The 24,122-nt window shown below is 40.7% G+C and overlaps 1 protein-coding gene across 1 annotated transcript in view; it reads right to left on the bottom strand.

Moving 5' to 3' along the window:
* The window catches only part of SCFD2 (sec1 family domain containing 2), a 205,362-nt gene that overhangs the window by 100,432 nt on the left and 80,808 nt on the right, over positions 1 to 24,122 (bottom strand). Inside the window, exon 5 of the mRNA XM_086746816.1 lies at positions 12,683 to 12,932. Coding sequence (XP_086602942.1) covers positions 12,683 to 12,932 — 250 coding nt within the window. The remainder of the gene's footprint in view (positions 1 to 12,682; positions 12,933 to 24,122) is intronic.

Raw genomic sequence — 24,122 nt, 5'->3', positions numbered from 1 at the left:
GAAGAAAGAAGGGGTTTGCAGAATGTGCAGCAAATAGAAAGACACAAATTAATTATGAACAAAAATAAAGCTACAACCTTTGCAACTTGACCCTTACTGATGAAAATCCCCAGGAGCAGCTTGGGCACTGACTGTCACCATCCCGCTGTGGCTCCTCACACACAGGTCACAAGCCAGGCAGGCATGCCTGCTCCGTAGGTACGTAACCAGCTTGGGGAAGGATGGTTCCCACACCTCACCCTTGGGAATGGAGGGACAGGTACTTCATAAGGCTGGTTCAAGGCACCCAGCTAAACAAGATGAGTCACACTCTTGAAAAACCTCTTTCTGTTGGCCATAAAAAGACAGACAGACAAGGTTCCTATTTTAAACCTGGGTTAAAACAGGGTGGTGGGAACGAACCCGGCATACTCCACTTCCTTTCCTGATCGGTACAAGTAAGTGTTTTGGGAGAGTAATGAAGTAATAGAGGGGTTTGAGAGAGCCATACAAAAATAAGTGTAATGTCTTTGATTGATTTTATTTTTATTTTTTCCTTTTCAAAAACGAATTTGGTAACCAGTTGTGTCTAGAACTGTCCAACAGTAGTTTGTTCTGGGGCACAGAGGAGCTCTACGAGTGTGAGAGTAAGAACACGGCATTTTCACCTGGCAATACTGGGCACTGAAGCCTCCCCATCAAAAATGCTTGACCTGAAATTAGGAATAATGAAGGGTAGGAAGATACTTCACATACAAGAACGCAGCAGAGGTGCAAGACAGCCTAGAGCTGGGAGTCTGGGGAGACCAAAGGCAGACTGTCGGAGTACGTGGACAAAAAAAAGGAAGTGTAGCAAGGAGCTAAGGGCAAACTGGATCCATGTGGGTGATGGAGAGGCAGAGGGAAGAAATGGGGCAGTGGGCTGGAAATGGGGAGAGATGTAAAAACAGATGGACAGGGAGATGCATGGTGGGGGAAAAGAGATGTGGCATGAAGAGACAAAAGAAGCTAATGGACTATAGGCAGAAGATATTAAACTGAATCAATTATTCATAAACTCCAGTACTCTGTTGCTGTCAAATACCTGCAAAGCCAATGTGGTACGTTTACCCGCTGGTAAACACTTGGAAGACAACCTGCTATTGCACTGATCCCTTCACTAGTGCAGGCAGCAGACAGCTATGATGTGCAGCCAAATTATTTGAACTTGCCAGTAAAATAAGTATCATGCTCTACAGTCAAAATGTTGTTTCAGCTTTTAAGTGTTTTGTTTGCTTACTTTGGAAATTATGTGGAAAGCATTAAAGGAACAACAGTGAGTTTGTGAAGGCAAGCACTCAAAAGTTAACAAATGCCAGAATTACAGTTCCTCAGCATGCACAACATTAGGATTCGGATGCAATCAATTAGCCCTTAGTAGGTCTTCTGTCATTTCTTCCTTACTTAGCACACAGGATTTGCAGAAATATGAGTGGAATATGCAGAAGGTGGCAGAAAGGGCAAGAAGATAAAAGATGATGAAGTAATTGAAGAATTAGATTCTCTTTCTCTGACTCCAAATTTTCATCTGCTGTTCAGCAAGGCTACTGGAAGCAAAAGCTCTTTCCAAATTTTTATTTTATTAGGTTTTTCTCATTTGTAGCCTCCATTCTAATAAACCTCCTTTAAACTAACACAAGGATGCCTCCATCATGTCTATACATTCTCCAATTGCTCAACATCTTATGAGCATAAGGAAGAAAGGCGGAATTCCTGCTGGGATCAGGGCATACCTCTGGGAAGCCTCCTGAGTACAGACACACTGATATTCACTAACAGCCTGGGAAAGAAGTTGTCATCTAGGTAGTTCTGCTTGGTGAACTCCAAGGCTATAATCATTCTCCAAAGACTGTTTTATAACTCTAAATCTACCTCTCTCTCCCTCTATTTTTTTCAAAGCCTTGAGGCTAAATCAATATACATGCTTTACACAGAACTGTAAAACAAATATGCACAGCCAGCACCAGAAACAAAAGCCTGGAGAAGGAGATCTGAATAAACCAGGAACATTCACACATTATATCCACACATTCCCCACATTAACACAAATCCACTGAAGTCAAATACGTATTTGTATTGTTTTTCATGAAATAAATGTGTCTAATTGGCTATGATTGGCTGTTACCACCTCTCATCAGGCAAGTATCTCCACAATAATGTTTATTTTAATTAATAAAGTGGGAAATTAAAAGAGAATCAGACATCTGGTTCTAAACTAGCCTCAGCGACGCATAATACTTTCTAAAATTGTGTAGGGCACAAACATCACTCTGTTATTAACATAAACCTCCCAATTAACAGAACTCTCTCAATCCAATTTTACAAACATTACTTTCTTTGCCTGATGAAAGGACATCCAAGAAAGAAACAGGAAAAAAAAATTCCTTAGGCTATGATCTGTGAACTTTCCTGTCTTGACAGACCACAGTCGCAATGTCTCCAAAAGAGACCAGGAGGGTCACAGCAAAATGTAACTTGACCTGAACTTTAACCACCAGAGGTGACATTTACTCAACTATAAAATTTAAAACTAAACAAGAACAAATACGGAGAAAAGGAGCATAAGAGCACCTTCCCCATGTTGATTTAAAATTCAAGACCATGAGAGATCTGCCTCTTAGGTTTATACTAAGGGCTTCAGTACACATGAAGGGATTCGTGTGAAAGTATTTGTTTAAAGAAGGCAGTGCTTTTGAACTTCTGTAGTACATGACAATATTTAGCTGTTATTAAAAACAAAATGGTAGCAGCACTAACAATAGTTCTAAGGAAGGCATTTAAATTGTTATATTAAGAAAAAGTAGTTTTAGCAAGGTTGACAGATCAACGAAAATATTTAATCTCACTTAACCCCTTAGTCAGAATTGATCCATGGACCACATTATGATAGTTTGATCCATACCTTTAGTTTGATCTCAGGACTTTAGTTTGATCAAGCAGGAGGAGCATTGCATGTTTTCACACTGATTTTTACAGAAGCAGAACCTGACCCTTAAGATGTATTACATGTGAAAGCAAATTATCTTGACTATAATGAACGACTGAACAGAAGACCTCCAGAGCCCAAATCCATGAGTTTCCAAAGCCTGGGAGGAAGAGGGGGAAATTAGGGCACGCTGACTGGGGAACTGCATGGGCAAGTGATGTATGTTTAAGTCATAAAGTGTGGAGCTATTTATTAAATCCTAGAAATTCTTCTCAATGTGAGTTTCATATTCGTAGTTCTGATGTTGAGATGCTAAGACCAACACAGCACAAGTTTTACAAAATAGAAGATGAGTTATTATCAATTATTCAAGAGATTCCTTTGGTTTAACACTGTGATGATAATGCACAGCCTTATGATTCCATTTTATGACTCTGGGCTTGACTGCTTCTTGAAATACTAGATTTCAACATATTGCACTATCATTAAAATACATGGAAACTGCCACCTTGAAATAGGTTGACTGCCCAAAATCTGAAGGCCAGAATTCACCCCTGATAAAATCTCAGGGTAAGCACAAGAGAATTATCACTAACATTGAGCTGAAGAAAACTACAAATACATAAAGCTGATAGTTATTTCTCCTTGACTCAGTGCAGGCAATGCTGTCTGTCCCTGTGCCATCAGATCCAGCACACAGCGTGGTATTTAAAACAGATACCAAATCAACAAGAATTGTAATAGACTACCCAGAAACTCTTACAAGAAGGCACTCAAATATAACAAAGTAAAATTTTGCAATCTACAGCAAGCGCATTAACATCTGTGGCTGTGTGCAAAAGAAAAACAAAACCCCAAAATCTCAGTAGATTTCTGTCGTATGGGTGGTGACTACTAACCAGTCCTTTTTTTTTTTCCCCTCTTAATTTGACAGTTATTTGATACTTCACCATTTTTGGTTTGTCAGGCTGGGTGTGTTCTGCAAAACAGCAAGAATCTACTCATAATGTTACAATATGCCAAAACTTGAAGGTTCTGCAGGGAAGTGACTCGTATGGAAAGAAGAAAAAAAAGGATTTAACCTTGCCACATACATACACACACAAGTACCTTTTAAAAAGTTGTCCAATTCTAAAGCAGCTTCTCTTTTCTTTTTATGCTTAAAGGAAATAGATATTTGATGTTAAGAGCATCTTTTAAATGCTATTGAATTTGCATGCTGAAAAAGAATACAAATCATTAATGAAAATCGCACCGTATCAGTTTCCTGTTGCAGTTGGCTGTCCTGCTAAGTTGGCAGCGAGACAGCAGCCTACAGAGCTGCAGGCATATGTCTCATGTTAAAAAAGGAAAAAAAAAAAAAGACTTCATATTATAAACACTTCAATGAAAATTACTATCCATTTTGGAGCCAACTGAGACCAGGTGCTGAAGACAAAATAAACAGCCAACATATGAAAATTAAAAAAAAAAAAAAAGTAAAAAACCCCCAACGCCACCGGGCTTCCATTGGGATTGTCTTCTACCATACATTTTAACTTACATCATGAAATCCAAACAAAATATCCCTGCATATGTACGAAGTGGCCTGATTTTCTTACCTCTAGTACCACAGTTTAACACTGGTTTTTAAGATACGCTTGATTTTTTTTAAGACACACAAAAATACACATATGTAAATTTAGATATAAATTAATCTAGAATGCTAGTACAAACAATTTGTTTCCCAAACAGTTCACCAGAAAACCCTCCATGTCTCCCTGCCAAGAAATAGCCCAAGAATCCACCCAGGCAGTGACACAAAGCCTGAAGTCAGCGATCGCTCATGTGGCTCGCTCGTCTCCCATTTGCCGACCATGTATTTTACACAGAAACGGGAAGAAGCCTTTAAAAGGGTCACAGTGGAGAGGTACTGGGGTCTTGGAGAGGTCAAGGATCCTAAGTAGAGCTGACAAAAATTAGGACACGTACTCTGTGCCTGCAGAGTCAGTGGCTAAAGCAGAGCCAGTCATTGCTTTCTCCCCACTTTTGCAGAGAGGTCACAACAATCCTCTTGTGACTCTTGTGTAAATCAAACTGAAATCTTGGGATGTATGAAGTGATCTTTTTTTCCCCCAATAGCTCTGTTACCATGAAGCAAAGGACTGAAGTGTTGCAGCAGCAGCAGCATCTCAGCGTTAAATAAACCTGTGCAGGATGCAGGAGCATTCTACGCAGCCCCTCTCGCCCAGCCAGGCAGAAGCTTTGCTCATGCCTCCCTGCTGCTCCTGGTAGAGTGAACATCAGGTCCACCATCCTCTGGGAATGCTGGACCACAAATACTTTCCACTGGATTATGTCCAAAACTCATGAAGAAAATAAGACAGATACCAGGAGATCATGTTACACACATCCTCTGCCAGTCAGAGAGAGAGAGGGGTATTTTAGGTGTCTATAAAATCAGCTGGGGCAATAGGAAAAAAAGAAATCTCATAAGCATCAAACTCCCATTTCAGAACTGGGGAGAAAATGGTCTGGGTTTCATCTGACTGCAGTAATAATGTCTGCACTGTGGCAGGATGAAGCTATTTAGCTCTATCAACAGAGACTACCTTTTGTTGTCCAACGCAAAAGAGAAAACTCCTTCCAATTGCACCTTATCTGCACGCCAGCCGGGAACGGCTCTGCGAGGCAAGGATCATCTCCTCGTTACTGGGGAAGAAACATAGGGAGCATGGGAAAAAGAGAGAGAAACTTTACCATAATCTGAGATGGCTTTCTTCTTAATCATTTGAGTGGAGCCACCCTACAGGAAAGTTTTTCTTCCTTGCAATGCATTCATGACAACAGCAACAGCCCTGAAGTTCACACAGCCATGCCACGCCAGTGTTTACAGCTCCTCTCTAAATCACAGCAGATTTAGCTCTACGCAGACCGTACACCACGGCATTTCTGGGGCTTGTCTTCATTACAGAGCAGCGGTTATGACTTGCAGGCTACAGGACAGAGTAGATTCCCCAGACAGCTCAGCCTCTAATCATGCACGTACAACAGCCTAACCTGGTGGGAAGAGGTGTTCTTCCCAATTCAAACTGAAAGCTGTGCTGCCAACATTAGGCATGAAAATGACCCTTTAGCATCGGGGACTAGAAACAGCTAATCAGTATTTCAGAGCGCAGCCTGTCTGGACATTCAAAATGTTTAGCCATTTGATGTGTTGAGGTATCCCCCCACCCTCCGTCACCCACTCTATGAACTTTTAACATAAACAGTTTGGTTTATAAACCTGCGCTCTGGTGGGGAGCTGATCCCTATCTGCCAAACCTACTGGCAGCCAGACTCCCACGCACGCCTGAAATGAAGGAGCAATCCTTAAACCCAAGTCCTGTATCCCAGACCTGCAGGACTGCCCCAGCATTGCTACACATTGCTTTTATTTTTTTGTGCAGACAATGGAAATGTAGAGCTCCTGAAGCGTGAATGGAGAAAATGGAAGCTCTGGAGAAAGCCTGAAGACAGCACAGCTTGTTAAGACTTCTCTAAGTATTCAAAACAAAGAACAGAACTTTGAATTACTTGAATTACATAATCTTTGAAAACTCAGAAGGGACAATATTTAATTTGGATTTTTCTATTATTTCCCTAAATGATAGCAAGAAACAATTTGGTTGCAGCTTTTTTTTTTTATTATTTTGGATAAATATAGACAGTTACAGTTCTCAGAATAAATACCTACATTATGTAGAAATACAAGACAAACCCTTCTCTAATTTGTCTACATATTACCATTAATAATGTGTTTCAATTTTAAGAACATGTGAAAAATGTCTCTTTGTAGTACGGATTAAACTCTCAATAAACAGCAAAATAAAATTAAAAAGTGCAAATGTTTTCTTCAAGTCATGATTTTTTTTTCCCATCAATTTTGTTGTGAAACCCATGGGCTACTTGGAAGTAAGCTATTATACAAGGGAGGAATAGGGCTAGCCTTTCACTGAACTGATGGAAACTTTATTAACTGTATAGAAAACATTATTGATAAAAGCACAGAAAATTTAAAATCACTCAGAATTTACTGTTGGATTTTATGGTTTTAAACAACGGTAGTTTCACAATTTTTCCTGAACTGCATGAATGGGGGGGGGGGGGGGGGAAGAAATCCCTAGCAGATATCTGAGCTACACCTCCACAGTGAAGCTGAGGAAGTCCTCTCCTACACAAGGTGGGTGGTATGTTCAATCACAAGGGGCTACATTATACCCTCATACAAGGACCTAATTTCATATCTGCCTACCTGTAATATAACTAGGTTTGGGAAACTGTTGCTCCAAATCAGCGGTGAAGCCAAAAACACAGCCAACTAAAAGTGAGTCCCTCTGTCCTCTGAGGGAACTGGCCATCCCTGTCTAGGAATGTAGATGCTTCTTGTAAAACTGGGATTGATTTTAGGATTCATGATACTGCCATGATAGCAGTAAGGTAATGATACCTTCCTTAATTTGTAACCTCATTAATGTGCAATATGTTCCCCAAGAATTGTGTGCTGGGGATAATCAGAAGCAGAAGTAGCCAAGACACCATGTGTCTAACCGAATACAGCAATGCCCACAGTTCAACATACAGAATTTAGAAAAAGCAAGGAAAAAGGCCAGAAATACACTTTATGATCCAGTTTTTAGAGGCTGATGAACAGCAGTTCCTGGCACAAGAGGGTTCCTGCTCAAGAGGGTGCAACTGATACCTACGGCCCTACCAGCTGAGAGTTACTACCCACGGGCAGCGTAGCTGGGCCGCCCAGCAGCCTGGCAGTGCCCGGGGCTGGCCCGCTGCCCTCCAGAGCAGACCACGAAAGGCAGATCTGCTCTACAAAGCTCCCACAGAGATCCGCAGATGAAAAAGAGAGAACGGTGCAGCTGAAAAAACAGGTTTTTAATTGCTTTGTGGCTCTATTAGCATTACTCTTGCATACGTTTGTAGCTGTACGCAGCTCTACATGGACATTTACAAAACTAGATTAACAGATAAGATGATAAAATAAACGTGATATTTTACAGCTTTTTTTTTTTAAGCAGTTGCCAAAAAGACATCCCCCTCACCAATGCCCCCAAACCCAGCATTCTGTTGAAAAGCATCATTTTCCATTATGTTTTTGGTCTATTCTGTTTCCCCTCCAACTTGTAACATTCTGCTGGAAACAGTGATGAAGAACATATGTCTGCGGTAAATTACACCCAGGAGAAAACTTGGAACTGCTACATTCAGTTTTATTACCGAAGGCATTAAGATAGTCTACCGTAACACGTATTATTTAATAGTTCCATCAAACACAACACCACCAATATACTTTTATATCATTATACACACACAAAAAAAATTGTCTCATATTTCTTAAATCTCATTGTATGATTAATGTGTTGCATTTTCATTTTAATTAACAGTTCCAGGATATTTTTAGTGCTTTAATGAAACAAGGTGTTACATAAATGCAGAATGCAATTGTACGAATATTTGGGAAAACATATGTTCAGGCAACAATAAGGCTGAGAAGCCTAACACTCAACAGCCAGGAAATTGTGAGTGCTCATGCTTCTTTCACAGTATAAGCTTACACAAGTGCTGCATCTTAACGTATTCTGCAGAGGACTGTAATCATCTAGGCTACATCAGGGAAATCCAGTGTGGCCAACTGGACGGATAGGCTAACATCTCCAAGAACTGCTTTCTTTTCCACTGCTGCAAATACTAATCCAGTTTCACTAGGTAACAAAAAAAACCAAACACAGCATAAATACCCCCGGCGCACTGATGAGCTGCATCTTTCGGGGGAGGTTTGCACTAGTTCAGTGAGGTAGTCATCACTGGAGATTCCCTACAGGCATAGACTCCAGCAAGTATGAGTAAGTTTACCTCTAACAAATATAATAGGAATAAAAGATACCTCATATAAACCCAGCTATCACTTTGACTGATGGCTTGATCTCAAAAGGCAACTTTTCTAAAGTTTTACAAGGGTTTTGCATTTTATTTCTCAAGTGACTCCATGGGAACCACAAATAAAACCAACGAAAACGTGTAACTGATTGCACACCTTCTGTGCTTTGCAGAGAAAAGGAAAGCAAAAAGCTTAGGCAGCAATTCAGAGCCACAGCTGAGGTAAGGCTTTTAATTTCAGTTTAAGTCAACCAAGCAGCCTTAGTACAGCATTGGGTCCAAACTAAAACCAAAACGTCAGGCAGCAGGTGTATCGGAAAGCAGAGCACAAAGTCCTGTCTGTTCAAGGAAAAGTACTCACTAATATCTGAGAATGTAACGCAATGTTTTTCTTCTTCAAGTTCCAAAATGAGTCACACAAAGCTGCCAGCACCAGTCCACTTCATGAACTGCAAACTGAGACCCAGAGAAAGTTACTTTCTGAATATGATATAGAGAGTCTCACTTACTTTATTAGTACTTATTCATTATGTGCAAGAGTCACTGAAGCTATATTGTTCTGGTTCTCTGTGGTGTTCAATTCACAGACTGAATGTAGCCATGGCTCATAGAAAAATACACTATATAATCACAAAATTGAAGACTGTGCTGTAATGCACACAGGAGTTAAGTGATGGTTGCATGGGAAAAGGAGTTACTGACATTTCTCAACTTTGAAGTGCCTGGCTTTGCAGTCTACATAGCATTACTGCTGCACGCCTTTTTAAAGGCAACTATGAATTTTGCTATCTGTTGCTATAACCAAAACTGTCCAATTAGGCATTGTCAGCAGAGTTTGAAACTTAAATCTGCAGCTCTGCAGGTTAAACTCCTTAGTAAGAGCAGATTTACTGCAGAATGGATATTGAATATTCAGGAACTCGGGTCCCACACGGGAACCTGGAGGTGAAGAGTGAGCCAGCAGGCAGTGTCCTGAATCCACCCAGTAACTGGCTTCGTTTCCTCTCCTGACACATCCAGTTCAACATTCTTCCTATCACTTACTTTGATGGAAAGCTGAAGACAAAAGAACATGAACATGTTGTTTTGTTCTGATCATGAAGGAGAGATTCCAAGTATTACTGAAATTTATTTTAGTCTAACTAATTTTTGTGGCCATTTAAGAGCATAAAAGGTTGTCCCTTGTTTCTGACTTAAAGCAAAATGAGGGCAGAATGCTGTAGGTCTGGACTATGATCTGTGCAGACCCGTGGCTGTTGCTAACTTACAGAGCTGAGCTGACCTTGTGAAAATAGGCCAATCTATACCTGCGAGAAGGAATAGCCGGTCCGCAGTTCATAGCATGTTCTACTGGAAGCAGAAGATGTCTCAGCATTATATCCACTATCGTACCAAAAGGGGAAAACCAGTGCTGCCATCTATTCCCCGACTTTCAGCCCTGCTACAAAGAAAGCCCTCCTTCTGTGCCTTTGAAAGAAAGCCTGTGGGTGCTGCTACGGTTCTGACTTGCCTTGCCTCTCACGCGAGCAAAGCACTCAAGGTTCAGAGGGAAGCAGGGTGTAGAACACAGGCCTGGCAAAATACAGGTCAAGGAAGAGTAGGTCTAAGGCTGCTCATGTTTTCTCAGTCTTTCCAATTCAACTGTACTGCAGATATAGCAAATTACAAATTCAGCAAATTCCACTAATGCTGAGAAAACAATCTGTTGGATGAATAAAAGCTTGAAAACTACCTAAGGGGCATTCCTAGAAATTCCATTTTATACTTTCCTCCCAAGACAATCCTTACTTTTGGTCATGACAGTAAGTTTTAATTTTTTCCCCTCTTTTATGAATAAGTCAAAAGAACTGTCATTTTAAATAAGATGTAAAAACAAAGAATGCTGATAAATCAGAAAAGTATGCAAGCAAGGGGAAATACTATCACACACTTGTGCAGAAAGCACAAGCATAGTTATGCTAAACACACAGATACAGAAATAGAAGGATGCAAGGACTCTGGCTTTGTGTTACACAATTAACTTCATCACCTAATAATGATGTGCTTGGCCTAAAACTACCTGTACTGGGATGGAGTTAACTTTTTTCACAGCAGCTTGTTTGGTGCTGTGTTTTGGATTTGTGGCTAAACTCACGCTGATAACACACGAACGCTTTGGCTGCTGCTGAACAGTGCTTGTGCAACGCCAAGGTTTTCTCTTTTTCATAGTCAGATGCCCCACATAACAGAGTCAATACTTACGCCTAAGGAGATGAATACTGTACTCCAGATACCCGCCACGCTTCTAATGTTCTGCCCGCTACGTAAAAAGACAGAAGTAATTTATTTTGTAAACTAAAGAATCTTTGTACTGAAACTTTCATTCACTTGTTCATCTGCCCAGAAGCTGAGAGCAAACACGCAGATATTTACCCACGAAACAGGCACGGTGTAAATCAAGCATACAAGTATTTTGTAAAAACTATGGAATTAATGACAGGTTATGGAACATAAGACAAGCACAATGTCTATTTTGATTTCCATCTGTGCTTGCAACTATATAACCTGAGAGCACAGAGAGCAGCAAGGGAAGCACCTACACACACAGGAATGAAGCTTCTCTTTGGTACTTGACACAAATTTTAGAGACTTCAAATCTTCCCATACTTACGTTAGGCAAAACAAAGAGAAACTGATAAAACTGTGATTCAAAACACTGTCAATCATAGGAGAAAAGGCAAAATATGAAAATGGAGGTTTAGAAATGACTGCATCGCATCCAGCAGAAGACACCACTGAAGTTGTGAGGGAAGCACTGGAGAGTGGACAAGATGTGTGAAAAATGGGAGAGCAAAAGTCTACAAGAAGCCCTGAACACTGCCTGCACCATAACAGCACAGCACATATGTGACTGAACACGCCCGTTCCTACAGTAAGAGTCATTTAACCACTAAGTATTTCACACTCAAAGCAACAGCAGACCAATCAGACCACACCTGTATTTTGAAGCAGAAGCATCCCCAGAGAATAGTACCAGAATAACCAACAGCAGTATTGTTCCACTTCCCTTGTGACCCTCCACTTAGGCCCATTCTTGGCAAAGGCTTTCAATTGCAAGCTCCACACTTCATCTTGATTTATGTCCATATGCTCCCTACCTCAAAGATGACCTTGTCAACAACCTGCTCATTATTAGTAAATATTGAGAAAATTGACAGTAGGAAGCGAGATCCCTTCTGCCATTTAGATATGCCACCCTTGAAGCATAGTTCATTCATTTTAATGAACGTTTTTAACAATTATTTTTTTTCTAAAATGTGACACCGGCAGCAAGAGGTTAGGGCTTTCCTACTCTATGAGTGCTCATCTGAAAAAAAGCTTAGCATGCTATTTTTAAAAGCTAATGTTCATGTCATTTCAGCAAAAAGCTCAATGTTGGTTTTAGACACATTTCATCTTTTATGCCAGACAGGCCAGATCCTTGTATTCACAAAGCAACTGTGGTTCAGTGAACATGTTTCTAGAATTAATTTTGACTTCCCAGGGTCAACTTTACACTGATCAATGAAAAAAACTGCGGAAAAGATTACCTTCTGAAAACACACAAACTTAGCCAACCTTTAACAAAAAGAACAACTTACAGAGCTTTCATCAGACTCAGCACTCTTCAAGGATAGCCTGTCAGCATCTGGCATATATGAACATGGGAGACGGAACAAATCTACAGGAAATCCTTGTGCTTACTCACATACCCTCAGCACCACAGACAAGTCAAGCTGCTTTTATATGTTTCTCTCAGTTCTTGTGTTCCCAGCCATCCAATTTCTCACCACACAAGCAGAATCTTACCTGTTATTTTCTGCAACAAGGGAGGCAGCTCCGGCTCATCACAAATGGTCTTGACTAGGGCCTTTTTCACCTCTTCTTCAGCTGCATCCAGCTCTTTTCCACTTCTGATTTCTCCAACCACAGAATACATGTATACCAGCAAGACAAGGAAGTCCTCGCAGGTATAATCATCTTTTGTCCTCTCATTGTAAGACTTGATCATTGGCAATAGCTGGTTCAAAACACTGGGCATTTCTGACTCACCTATAGTCTGAAAAAAAGAAGGAAGATGTGTCACATTGTTCCTGTAGAGCTTATCAGTAAGTATCTGACACACTCCTGCCTGCATCCCCAAGTTATTATTTGCATTCTCATTTGTCAGCACACAGTCCTGTGACTTATGTGCTGCTCAGACAGCAAATTTATTAGTTTCTTACAAGTTTTTTTCTAGGGATTCATGATAGCAGCATCTAAGCACTTGAAAAGCCTGATGACTAGATCTTCTCCATGTACCACTATGACGGGAGGATGGGAGCATCAGTCTCCGCAGTATGGGTAGAAATGGTACAAAGCACGAAGTCAAATGCTTCCTCTAAATTTTGGGCCTCCTCCTTGGGGCTGATTTTGTACTTGAGCAGGGAGTTCAAAGCCCAGCTCCCATTGACTTCAGTTGCTATTGTGAGCTCTCAGCACATCTGCAAACCTGACGCTATGCTTTCAGGTCAGAAACCCAAAAAATTAGAAATAAAGGGGACCACCTGTGAAGCATGTGCTTTAAGGGACTGGCATGGTTTCTTAGAAGAGCTCTACAACAGCAGCAAGGACAGGGCAGCAATCACAGCCTGGTATGTGCCCTGACTCTCTTCACCCTCTGCCTCCTTCACAGCACACTCATTAGTTTGCCATGTAACAGGGGTCTTCCACGCTGAAAAAGCCTTCTTTGCTAGGCAGGTGAGGCTCATTCCCACAGCACATCCATGCTGTGAGGTGAGTAAGGCAAAGGCCATGTGGAAGTGGGAAGAAGTATGCGACCAGGAGGCTGAAAGACGATCATAATGGGTATACAACAAGAGGAAGGCTGGTAGAGAAAAGGAGGGGGAAACAGAGTATGCTGGGATGTCCTCAGTAGCTGAAATCACACTTGCTGCTTCCCGTCTCTGTGAGAGAGGTGTCCGTGGTCATAAAAAGGAGACTTCAGACATGAATCTCCTGAAGTGCCACGCTGACATCCACATCATGTAGCATCAGGGCTGGGGTTTAGCTCCACCATGCGGGTCTCTGCCACTCAGGACAGCAGAGCGACTAATCGTACTGGCGAACTGCCACCCTCGCTACGCGCACACACCTGCGTATGAAATCTCCACACCCTAGTTTTCTGCTGTGCATGAGTTTGCAGCTTAGCAGTGGGATCGAGTGAGATGTGGGGCCAGTGCAAGGCAAACAGGAAGAGCATGCTGCCTCCATGTGGGGAGGGAGGTGTGGGAGGAGAGAAGAACAGCCTTCCTCTCTTGGTGGCAGTGATTGCTTGGATCCATCCAAGAGGTCTCCTGCAACATGAGTACCCTTCCCCTTGCCCTGTGATCACCAAACAGTTCCCTGTGAAAACCTGTGGGTCCATTCATAGTCTGCAGCAAACCATCGAATCTCTTATAATCCATAGAGTCAAGTCTACAAACATTTATTCTTGGTTGTTACTACAGTAACATCAAACAGACTAGTCATGGTAAATAGGCACCACAGTTAATAATATACCCTTTAAATAGATTCACAGTAAGTAAATAAAGTACAAAACAAACAAACCAGAGAGGCAAAGGTTCATACAATAACAAAATAATGCAATTAGGTTTACCACTGCTTTGAACTGCATTAGTTTAGTTCTGAGCTCTTCTGACAACTGAGTACTTTTTTTCTGAAATCTGGGCAGGGATTTCAGAGTCTGACTTCAGGAACACGGAAACAGAAAGCTTCATCTCCTGGCGTACTCCATACAACAGTTCAGGTGGTCTTAGTTTTGGTTGTATTTTGGTTTAGTTGTTCTTTGACCATCTCAGAAACACTAACAAGCTGTAATTTTTATACCTACACCGACACACTACAGATCTTGATCATAAAGAAAGCACAAATTACTCAAGCTCTCAAGAAACTTTTTTCCAGCCTATCCTATAGGAAACAACACTTCTGCGAACTTTGGGGCCCACCCTGCTCCTAACACACAAGTTTTGCCATGGACCCATCTTTCAAGGGACTTTAATGTGGTCAGATGTTATGTTTCTACTCAAATACATACCTTAGAGAAGAATTTTCTAACTGCCCACACACTAAACCTAACAGTAAGTGCAACTGTGGACTTGAAGCAGTAAATTACAAAGCTACAGTGGTCAAAAGCATGTGGGAGCCAAAAAGGAACATTTAGAAATCCGGGAGCGGTTGGCACCCTGCGTATGTTTGGGCAGGGAGAGTTAAATCACATGCACAACAAGTCCAGGCGCTGCTCCTCTTGCAAAACAAGTCCATGGTGTTTGGCACCGGTCTGGCATACGCTGGCTGCTGGGCCACCCTCAAGACAAGGCAGTCGGTTCCCAGATTTCAACTCAGTCCTGCCTCCATTCAGTATTACCTGCTCTTTTCTTGAAAAGTGACACAAACACATTCTCAACTGTATGCCAGGACAACAAATATCAGACCACCCAGATCCTAAAATGGAAAAAGACAAAACTTCAAGGAACTCAGAAGTATGCAGCTACCGGGAGGAAGCTACCCACAACAAACAAAAGCCTAATCAGCCCTAAAAATCTAAGAACTGACAATTAACTTACATGTGGCGTTATTCTGGAACAGATTATGAGCTTCAATCTATATTAATCTGAATTCACTCTTAAGGAGAGGCAAGACCTATGCCACGTATAATTGAACATCATCTACCACCTAGTGGCACATCACCTATTCCCCCCTCCCCACCCAACACACAAACTCTCTACTTCACCTCATCCCTCAATATCTCATACAATGCTCCTACAACACTAAAGATGAGTTCTTGAAAAAGCTCTATTTCGCATGCACAAATTATCCAAATGCATGGAGCACTGAGGATGCACATGGTCATATAAAACAGTAGGGTCAACAGCTCCTGCTTGAGGATAGTAGCTCCTGAAAGTACATGTGTACAGCATCTCTGGAAAACTTTCAAACATACATGATTAAAAAAGAACTTGGACTGAACTTTCAGGATGATTTACTGTAGGGAGGGCTAGAACTCAACAACTTAAAGCAACAATTGCCACCTCTTATCTTCAAAGTAAAAATGAAAGAGAAAAAAAAATTAAAGAGCTATAATAAACCGTTAACTTCACAATGCACATAGGGTCTTTCTGGGGTATGAACTTCTCTGGAATGTTTTTCCCTTATCTCTTGGGAAATGGCACTACAGAGGACTTCAAATGGAACTGCCAAGTTTCAGAGGCTATTCTGTCCAAACAGGCCAGTTGGACTGAAGTGTGCATGAAAAAAAAAGGGACTCACAGCCTCACTGCAGAGCACGGCTCCGCAGGGAGCTGGGAAATTTGCCTCAAACAAAATCCACTGGCAGATTGTCATCATCTGGCCACCTCCAATGATTTAGGGGCTCCCTGCACCGCCTAACAATCAATCAATTACCCTGACTGAACAACCCTAAAACACAAGTTTTAAAAATGTAACTACCCATGACTCAAATTTCCTGCTGGTTATATTGGCCTCAGGTTAGCCCCATTTGTCTATCATCAAGGGAGCCAATAAAAATACTAAAAACAGGTCAATTCTGAGCTTTCCAAAGGCTGTATAAAAACATTAACGCTGCTTAATGCAGAGCCAGCTAAGGCCCAAGCTCCAGCGCCTTCTGCTCGGCTGCATTGTTTGGACATTTTAATGCTACAACCATATATTCTTCAGAATCCAGGGAGAGTTTGTGATGCTTTTTTGTTGCTTTCCATCTCTTTCCTCCACCCTTCTTAGTTATTTATTTTTATAAATGTGTAATAATGTACTGTCCCTAAGGGTAAATGAACCGATGCCAATTTGCTGAGTTCTGCAAAAGGATCGAGTTTTGGCAGATGGAAGGACAGTGAAGAAAGCACAAAAATAATTTTTTCAGGTTTTAATCACTGAACATGATATTGTGCTTCAAAAGTGACATTTGAAATGTGATTTAACGGATCTACAGGAATGAAGAGGAAGTGTAATAAACCCAAGAAAAAATGGTTTGCATTTCTGTGAAAGGCACTATTTTCAGTATTAAATAAACCTGTAAAAATCTAAAGCCACACATATCATTAGACATCTTTTACACAATAGAAAACAGAGTGTGTGGAGGAAGAGAAGAGGAGGGTCAGAGTTTACTTGAATTAACACGTGTCCCTGACAAAATTGAGAAAAGAACCGAGCACTCTAATCCCTGCGCTTCCAGCCCACTGTCCTCAACACATCATTAAAAATATTAAAGCAAAAATCAACTTCAAGCAAGTGGAATTTATTTTCTTTTAAAATCCAGGAGGAAGGAGGAGATAAATCTTAAGAGACTACTTCACTATGTAAATATTCTAGCGGCTTTCCACTTAGGAAGTAAAACATGTTTAATTCCTTCAGAGGTTGCATGAGTTAACGGAACTCTTTGGAATAGGAGTCACACAGCTTTACAACAGTGAGGAATTTTATTGGGGTAAAACAAAACTAAAAAATGACCCCAAAACCCAGACACAGGTAAAACCAGCTGAAGGATGACTGGCAGCTCACCAGCCTTTATTCATTTGCTGCCCCGTGCTCCTGGACCACCTTATTTAACAGAAGCTCCTTTTGTAACTTTGGTGGGAAAAGAGGGTTTATGAGTTGTGGGATAAGCAGCTTTTCAATGTTGCTCTATCTGATTTGTCATGTTTTACCTGGGTTTGACATTTTGTGTTTCATGATTTCGCCACACAGCATATTAGCTTCCCCACTATCCAGATGAAGGCAGAATATTCTAGCTGCTAAAAGTGACAATGGCACCAAGGGAGGACCTCACAGGTATGCAAAACCAGCTCAGATCCTTCCCGAGCAACAGATCTCTGCAGCAGTAATCATCTTAGCAAAAACGAGAGACACTGCCAAGCGAAGGAGGAGTCTTAGCTGCCTGCAGTGCTCAGCTGCCCATAAATCAAATACTGCAGTTCTGTTACTCGCTGTTTTACACTGTTTGGCCACCTGAGATTTGAGGTTGATTGCATGTAATTTCCATATGGGTGAGAAGATGTCTGTACTCCCTGCTCCCAGCAAAACCATTTCATGTGTTTTGTTTTCATAAAACGGTCTATGGGCGACTAACGATTTGAGACAATAAATAAGTATGATCTTACCATGTAAATTATGTTTGTCCATATGAAACTCTAGAAATCATTATAATTCCTGACTTAGGTAGGTTTTGATAAAAACGTATCTCCTCTTTAAATATCTGTAGGATATGATTGAAAAATAACCAACCCAAAACACAACACAAAAAATAAAGGTCTTTGAAGTACTACGCTCTCACCATTCAGAAACCCCTCAATCTCTCAGTGTCAAAATACATAGCATCCAATTATTCAGGCAGGCTATTTAAGAAAAGGATGAAATCATTTTGATATCTGAAGTCCACCATCTGTATACTTCCTTTTGCAGGAAGTGAATTTGGATGCCAGAAACGTCTTAGTGTCTCAAACTTATGCTTCCAGCTGGGGAGGGTTGACAAAGCCTCGCCTTGCAGGGGGAAGGAGCAAACTTCAGCCTTAGGGGAAAGCAGACAACACATCCAGCAAACTCACAGCAGCTTGAGAGTGCAAGGTGTGAGATGCTGGCAGTAAATGGCCACTTCCAGTAAAAAAAAAAAAAAAAAAAAAAAGCCTAAGTCATTAAAAATAAGGAGAAAGATCACATTCTTTTTTTTGGGATTATATCAGGTTTAGGACTTGCCCTTGTCAATACCAAAAGACTTGCATCTTCTTCTCTTTAATGGCAGTGTCCGTCTATTCAACTTGATAGACAATACAGAAATCCACCAAGAGTACTCGTATAAAGAAAACAGCAGAGAAAGATAAGAACTAAACTGCTAGTGAGAGACACAGGAAACAGTAAAAGCACCTAGGATCTCTCTCCTCTGTCATTACTCTTAATGGCTCCTCTGTCTTTAATGAAATATCCCTACAGAGCCAATTCTATCTCCTGTCCCCTGTTCTGCATTTATCACCCACTCTGAGCATTGCCCTAGGAACTATATTCTCAAAACCACAGAGACAATTTCCAGCCCTTGTAGACAGAGTCTTAAAATTATACCATAAACAAATAAAAAGAAATTGAGCAAGCTTTTTAAAAGCTATTTTTAATCTGGCTCATGCTGTCAAAGACACAGATTCACATTCATCCTATGTGCATCCTCTCCCAGTTGGCCTTCAATTCTTGCCTTCTGCCCACCACAGCAGCCTCTTCCTTCTGCGCCTGCTGCAGTGTTTCTGTTCTCTGCTCAGGTTTACTGCTTGGCCACAGAAACACTTACACTAGCTATGAAGGCCAAGGATTGGACTGCTTCCTCATGCAACAGCACTGGCTTGCAGCCTACACGAACTACAGTTTAAGGTTGCCAAGAGATATAAAAGAAAATTATATAATTAATCATCTGCTCTTTGGATGACTTCTTCAATGGCCAGATTCTTAATTGGTGTCTATCAGTTGACACTACTGACATTAGCAGTCCTTTGCCAATTTACACCTGCTGAATACCTATCCATGATGTCAGCACTTACTGCAAAACACTGTGATGAGTCAAAGGCGAGAAAAATTAACTTACAACATAAAGCTTTTACAAAACACAACACTTGTAAGCTCTTCTGGTCAGAGATTTTTTTTTTAACATGTCTTGCATAATTCCAAAAACACACCACTGACACTTAACAGCTAATATGTGATAACAAAAAAAAAAAAAAAATTGAAACAAGATGTTCAAGCTCTTTAATTTCAAAAAACAAAACAAAAGCAAATCCCAGGACTGCTCTTTCATCCAGTAACTCCCTAGCCCATGATCATGACCTAAGCAATTGGATTCCACCTATACCCCATAGTCAAAGAAGTATATTCCAATATCTTTCTTTAACCTAACTTCCTTAGAACATAAAAAGAAATTACATTTTGAACAACATCATTAGGATTTCCCCTTATCACCTGTACCCTGTCTTTACTGAGCACCACAGTTTGACAGCAATTTCCCCATTTTCAATCATCTTGCAAGTTCCTCAGTTATTTTTGTTTCCTGTGTTACAAAGGTAGATTTAGTTTGTATGTCAGAACTGCAAGACTTATACATACATTTTGAGAAAATTTGAATGTTATCATAAAAAGCTTCTAATAAACTCAGTGATATCTCATCTTCCAGAGTACAGAAATCACCTGATCCCAGTGAGTAGTGCTGTCTGGAGACGTATCATTACATCACACAAGCCAGTTCTTCCCTCTCTCTTTGGAAACTTATCTAAGTGTACAGCTGTGTTAAGATATTTTAATGGGTTCATGGGGGCTCAGCAGCAATAGGACACCGAAAAAAAAAAAAAAAGGATATTTAATAAGTCTGGATTTTATTAGACAAATCTCTGCAAGGATAGGGACAATTTTACTTAAATCACCACATGTCTGACATACGAGACTCACTCACCAGCAAGTTAAAAAGGGAGCACTTCCAACCTACTCAGTCAAAAGCTTTTAGCTGTGATGGCTTCTACAGACACGCTCAGTAAAACGTGAATCAGCACAGCAAAAATGGTGTCAGGAGAATGAAAAAGCAGTGCAGGCACAATGAAGATAAAACATGTATCAGAGAAAGATCTTGTGTGTGTTTTTTTGAGGTTGTTTGTTTGTTTTTATAAGCCTTGGAATATTTGAAAACCTGCCAGAAGGTGATAGGGGTTCAATACTGAGAAAAGGGCATGGGGATAACATAATATCTGAGGAGGTTAAAACTCACATTGGCTTTGAGGAGAACAATGGGAAAGTGTTCAGTCACTACAAAGCAAAGGATAAGAATCCACAGGGACAGAAAACAAATAAAAGCGGTATAAATCAAGCAAAATATAGTATAAGCAAATCAGTCATTCAATAGTGCAGACCATATCTGCAGAAGGAGGGGAAACGGTTATTGAAAAAGATTTGAGAGATGCTCTGGACAAAGAAGAGGACATGAATCCCTGCCTAGATCACTAGCTATAAGCCTTCGGGTTTGCAAAACAGATGACCCAGGGGGGATAAAAGGTCTAAAAAATCACAAGTGGACTAGAGAAGGCAGGTAGGGATTGATTGCTCACCTTCTGTCCCAACATAAAAACTAAGGGGCAATAAACAATGCTGGTAAGAGCCAGTTTAAAAAGTAAATTGAAAAGAGGTAGTTCTTCATGCAGTTTGCTCAGATGCGGAACTCCTTGGCAAAGGTTGTTGTGCTGCTGAATTCTTACTTGGGTTCACAAAGATGATGGAAAAACTCCCAGGGGAAAAATTTCCAGCAAATATTAGTAAATACACAGAAGTCACATCTGTTCCAGAAGTCAAAATGGTCAGAGTTGGGAGAGTGTCACATAACCTTGTCCTCTTTTAATCTTCTGTAGGCAGCTGCTGTTGAGTATGGTTAGAAAAAGCAAACTAGCTCTGCTACACTTTTGATCTGATCTGGAATGGACATGTTTACCTCAAAGCCATGCCAAAAGGACCAATGTAACTACAAAATACAGTATCCAGGGGAAAGAAGTAGGGGAGCAGGTTTATGACAGTATGTGGCACTGTCAGGATTAATTCCAATATATTGTGCTCAGTTCCAGGGTCCACATTTCTAAGAAGCTGTGGAAAACTAGAGATAATGTTGGAGAGAATTACAAAACAACTAAAAGAGTAAATTTCTTCAGAGCAAGAGACAGCTGGCTTATCAAAAGGAAGAGTAACAGTTTCTGTATGTCTCTTCAGGCAGAAGAAAATTTCAGAGTACGAGACAGCTCTTGAATCTAGTCAAGAAAGGCACAGGAAAAACAAGGGAAGTTGAAACTATGATTTTTACAATTCTCATTAGTGAAGATCCTCTCAGTGTTGTGCATATTTCAGAAAGACTTTGGAGGGTGAAAGGACAAAAAACAAGCAGAAAGCACAAACTCAGAGGTCTCACGCAATAAAACTATGCATAAAATGCATCTGGTGAATAAAACCATAAAGCCTTTGGCACAGTGCTTAATTCCAGTGAAAAGAATTGTGAACTGCGAGGGAAAAATAATTTAGAAATAGCAGAAAGGATAAAGGTAATACATACTGAAATACTAGACATGCTGTGAGGGCTGGCACACAGCAGTAAGTTATAAAAGGAGACTCTGACAGTCAAAATAACCGCATCTTGTCCCTTATTCTCCACATTCTTGCCTTCTGAGGCATGTCTTCTTTCTCAGCCCTTTGTATCATCCTTCATTCCTATGCCAGTCTAACATCAGATATCCCAGAAACTCCAAAGTGTTGCAGGGAAACGTCCAGACTTTCGGAGACGGGTCAGTCCATGGTGGCCACTGGTACCAGAAATGAAAAAAATAAAATGGCTTGGGACAGGGGCAAGCCAAGGGACAGGGAAACTAAGTCTACTCCTAATGGGTAAAAAACAAAAGGAGTTTGGAGTCCACACAACTGCTTGGGTTCATTTCAAAGAAATTTGCATTGCTGTTGTTTTTTTTTTTCCTAAGTGTGTTACCTCACCATCAAACTTTTTAAACAAATCCAGTCAACTGCTGCCCCTAGAAGTCTGATACTAACAGACAATCAGGACACCTATCATACAGTGCCACAAGCATCAATGCTAGTTTGAGCCAAAACACCATACAAATCATGTTTACAATTAAGTTATGGCCAAACACAAATCTGAAAGTTTTTAGTAATGCTTAGAGATTATACTACTACATAAGATATGCTGAATAAGGGTACTATTTTGCTAAAACATAAATTTTTATGGAAATGGATGTAGATCAGAGCAAAGCAGCATGCTCTCTCCTCATCCCTTTTCTTCTGACACTTTTCTTAAAAAAAGTCTAGAAAACTTGGTGACAATCTATCACTAAGATAAACATACCTGCCAAAACCTGTCAGAATTTACCAAAATAGTAAGAGCTGACACTTTTGTGAGTCAAGAAACTTGAAAGCCATTTAAAACATCAACTTGCATGAGATGGCCATGTAAGACTAGATGCTGGATCACGTTACTGCATTTTACAGATACAAATTTAAACAGTAGCTAACTTTGAAGTATTTCACATTGTCTTTAAAATACTTTATACCTCGGTATGCAGATAGATAAAAGACATAATATATGACATAAACCACAAAGCAAAAATATCGGGACATGGGAGGTTTGCACAGGAGAAGATCCCACTGCTCTGCCCACAGTCCCGGCTGGAACCACAGGAAGGAGACAGAACGGCAACACAAAGACATGCGAACGCAGATTATCAGTCCGCTGCAGAGCACCATGGCTGTTAATCAGTACAGTAAATGTTATCACAATAGCGTACTGACATTTCTAGCCCTTGTACAAGGCTCACCATGCTTCAAACAGGATTCAGGCTTTCATGGTGATTAGAGGCAGATGTCACAGGCATGAGTAAGTTTGCAACTTATGAACCCCTCACCCATTTCTGTATATGGAAGGAATCTTTCATTGACAGGACATCTTCACTGGAGGATGCTCGCTGTGGCGTGATTTGCGCAAGGAAGAACACTTTCCTTCTCTTTTTCAGATTTGGAAGAATAAACCAAACATAAGCTAAATCTCATTTCATCCTATGAAATGTATAAGGTAAAACCTTAATTTTCCTGTCCAATTCTCCACTGCCATTAAAAACTAATCAGCTTATTATCTTTTGGAGAGCAGAGGATGGCAAAAACAACAGTGATGCTTGAAAGTAAAGGATGCATGTTTTTTCCCTACAAAAATGCAAGAACAGCAGCCACAATGACTACTAGTCGTACGTCTAATATAAAACACCAAGTGAAATTTGGGCATAGGCAAAATTTGATAGTGCTACGGTGAAAAACTTCTGAAATCTCATTCTTTTAATCTTCTTATCCTATCCTGGAAATCTTTTTTTTCTGCTCTAGAAGCTAACAGTTCTCTCCTCAAGCACAGTTTAACTCGACTACCTACGAGTTGTTCCTTCAGCTCCTTAACCAAGCAGGAATTCTCAACGCTGGTATTCACATGTGGTAGTGAACAGACCGCACACCCCAGGTTGGGCGGGTATACAACCTTTTGGGATGCCAATTACTAGAAGTTATACCCAACGTCTGCCTGTCAGTCATGATGCTCCATGTGCCTTGGCTTATGTGCCCTTCCTGGGCATGCAGCAAGCCCTCTCCTCTTTTGGCTCCTTTCAGCGCTCCTACCGTTCCCTTGTCAGGCTGTGCTGGGTGCTAC

This window comes from Chlamydotis macqueenii, chromosome 4, assembly GCF_036417535.1.
Source record: "Chlamydotis macqueenii isolate bChlMac1 chromosome 4, bChlMac1.mat, whole genome shotgun sequence".
NCBI classification, from domain to species: Eukaryota; Metazoa; Chordata; class Aves; order Otidiformes; family Otididae; genus Chlamydotis; species Chlamydotis macqueenii.
Note: the sequence above shows the minus strand (reverse complement) of the source record. Positions and strands in the feature narration are given on the sequence as shown.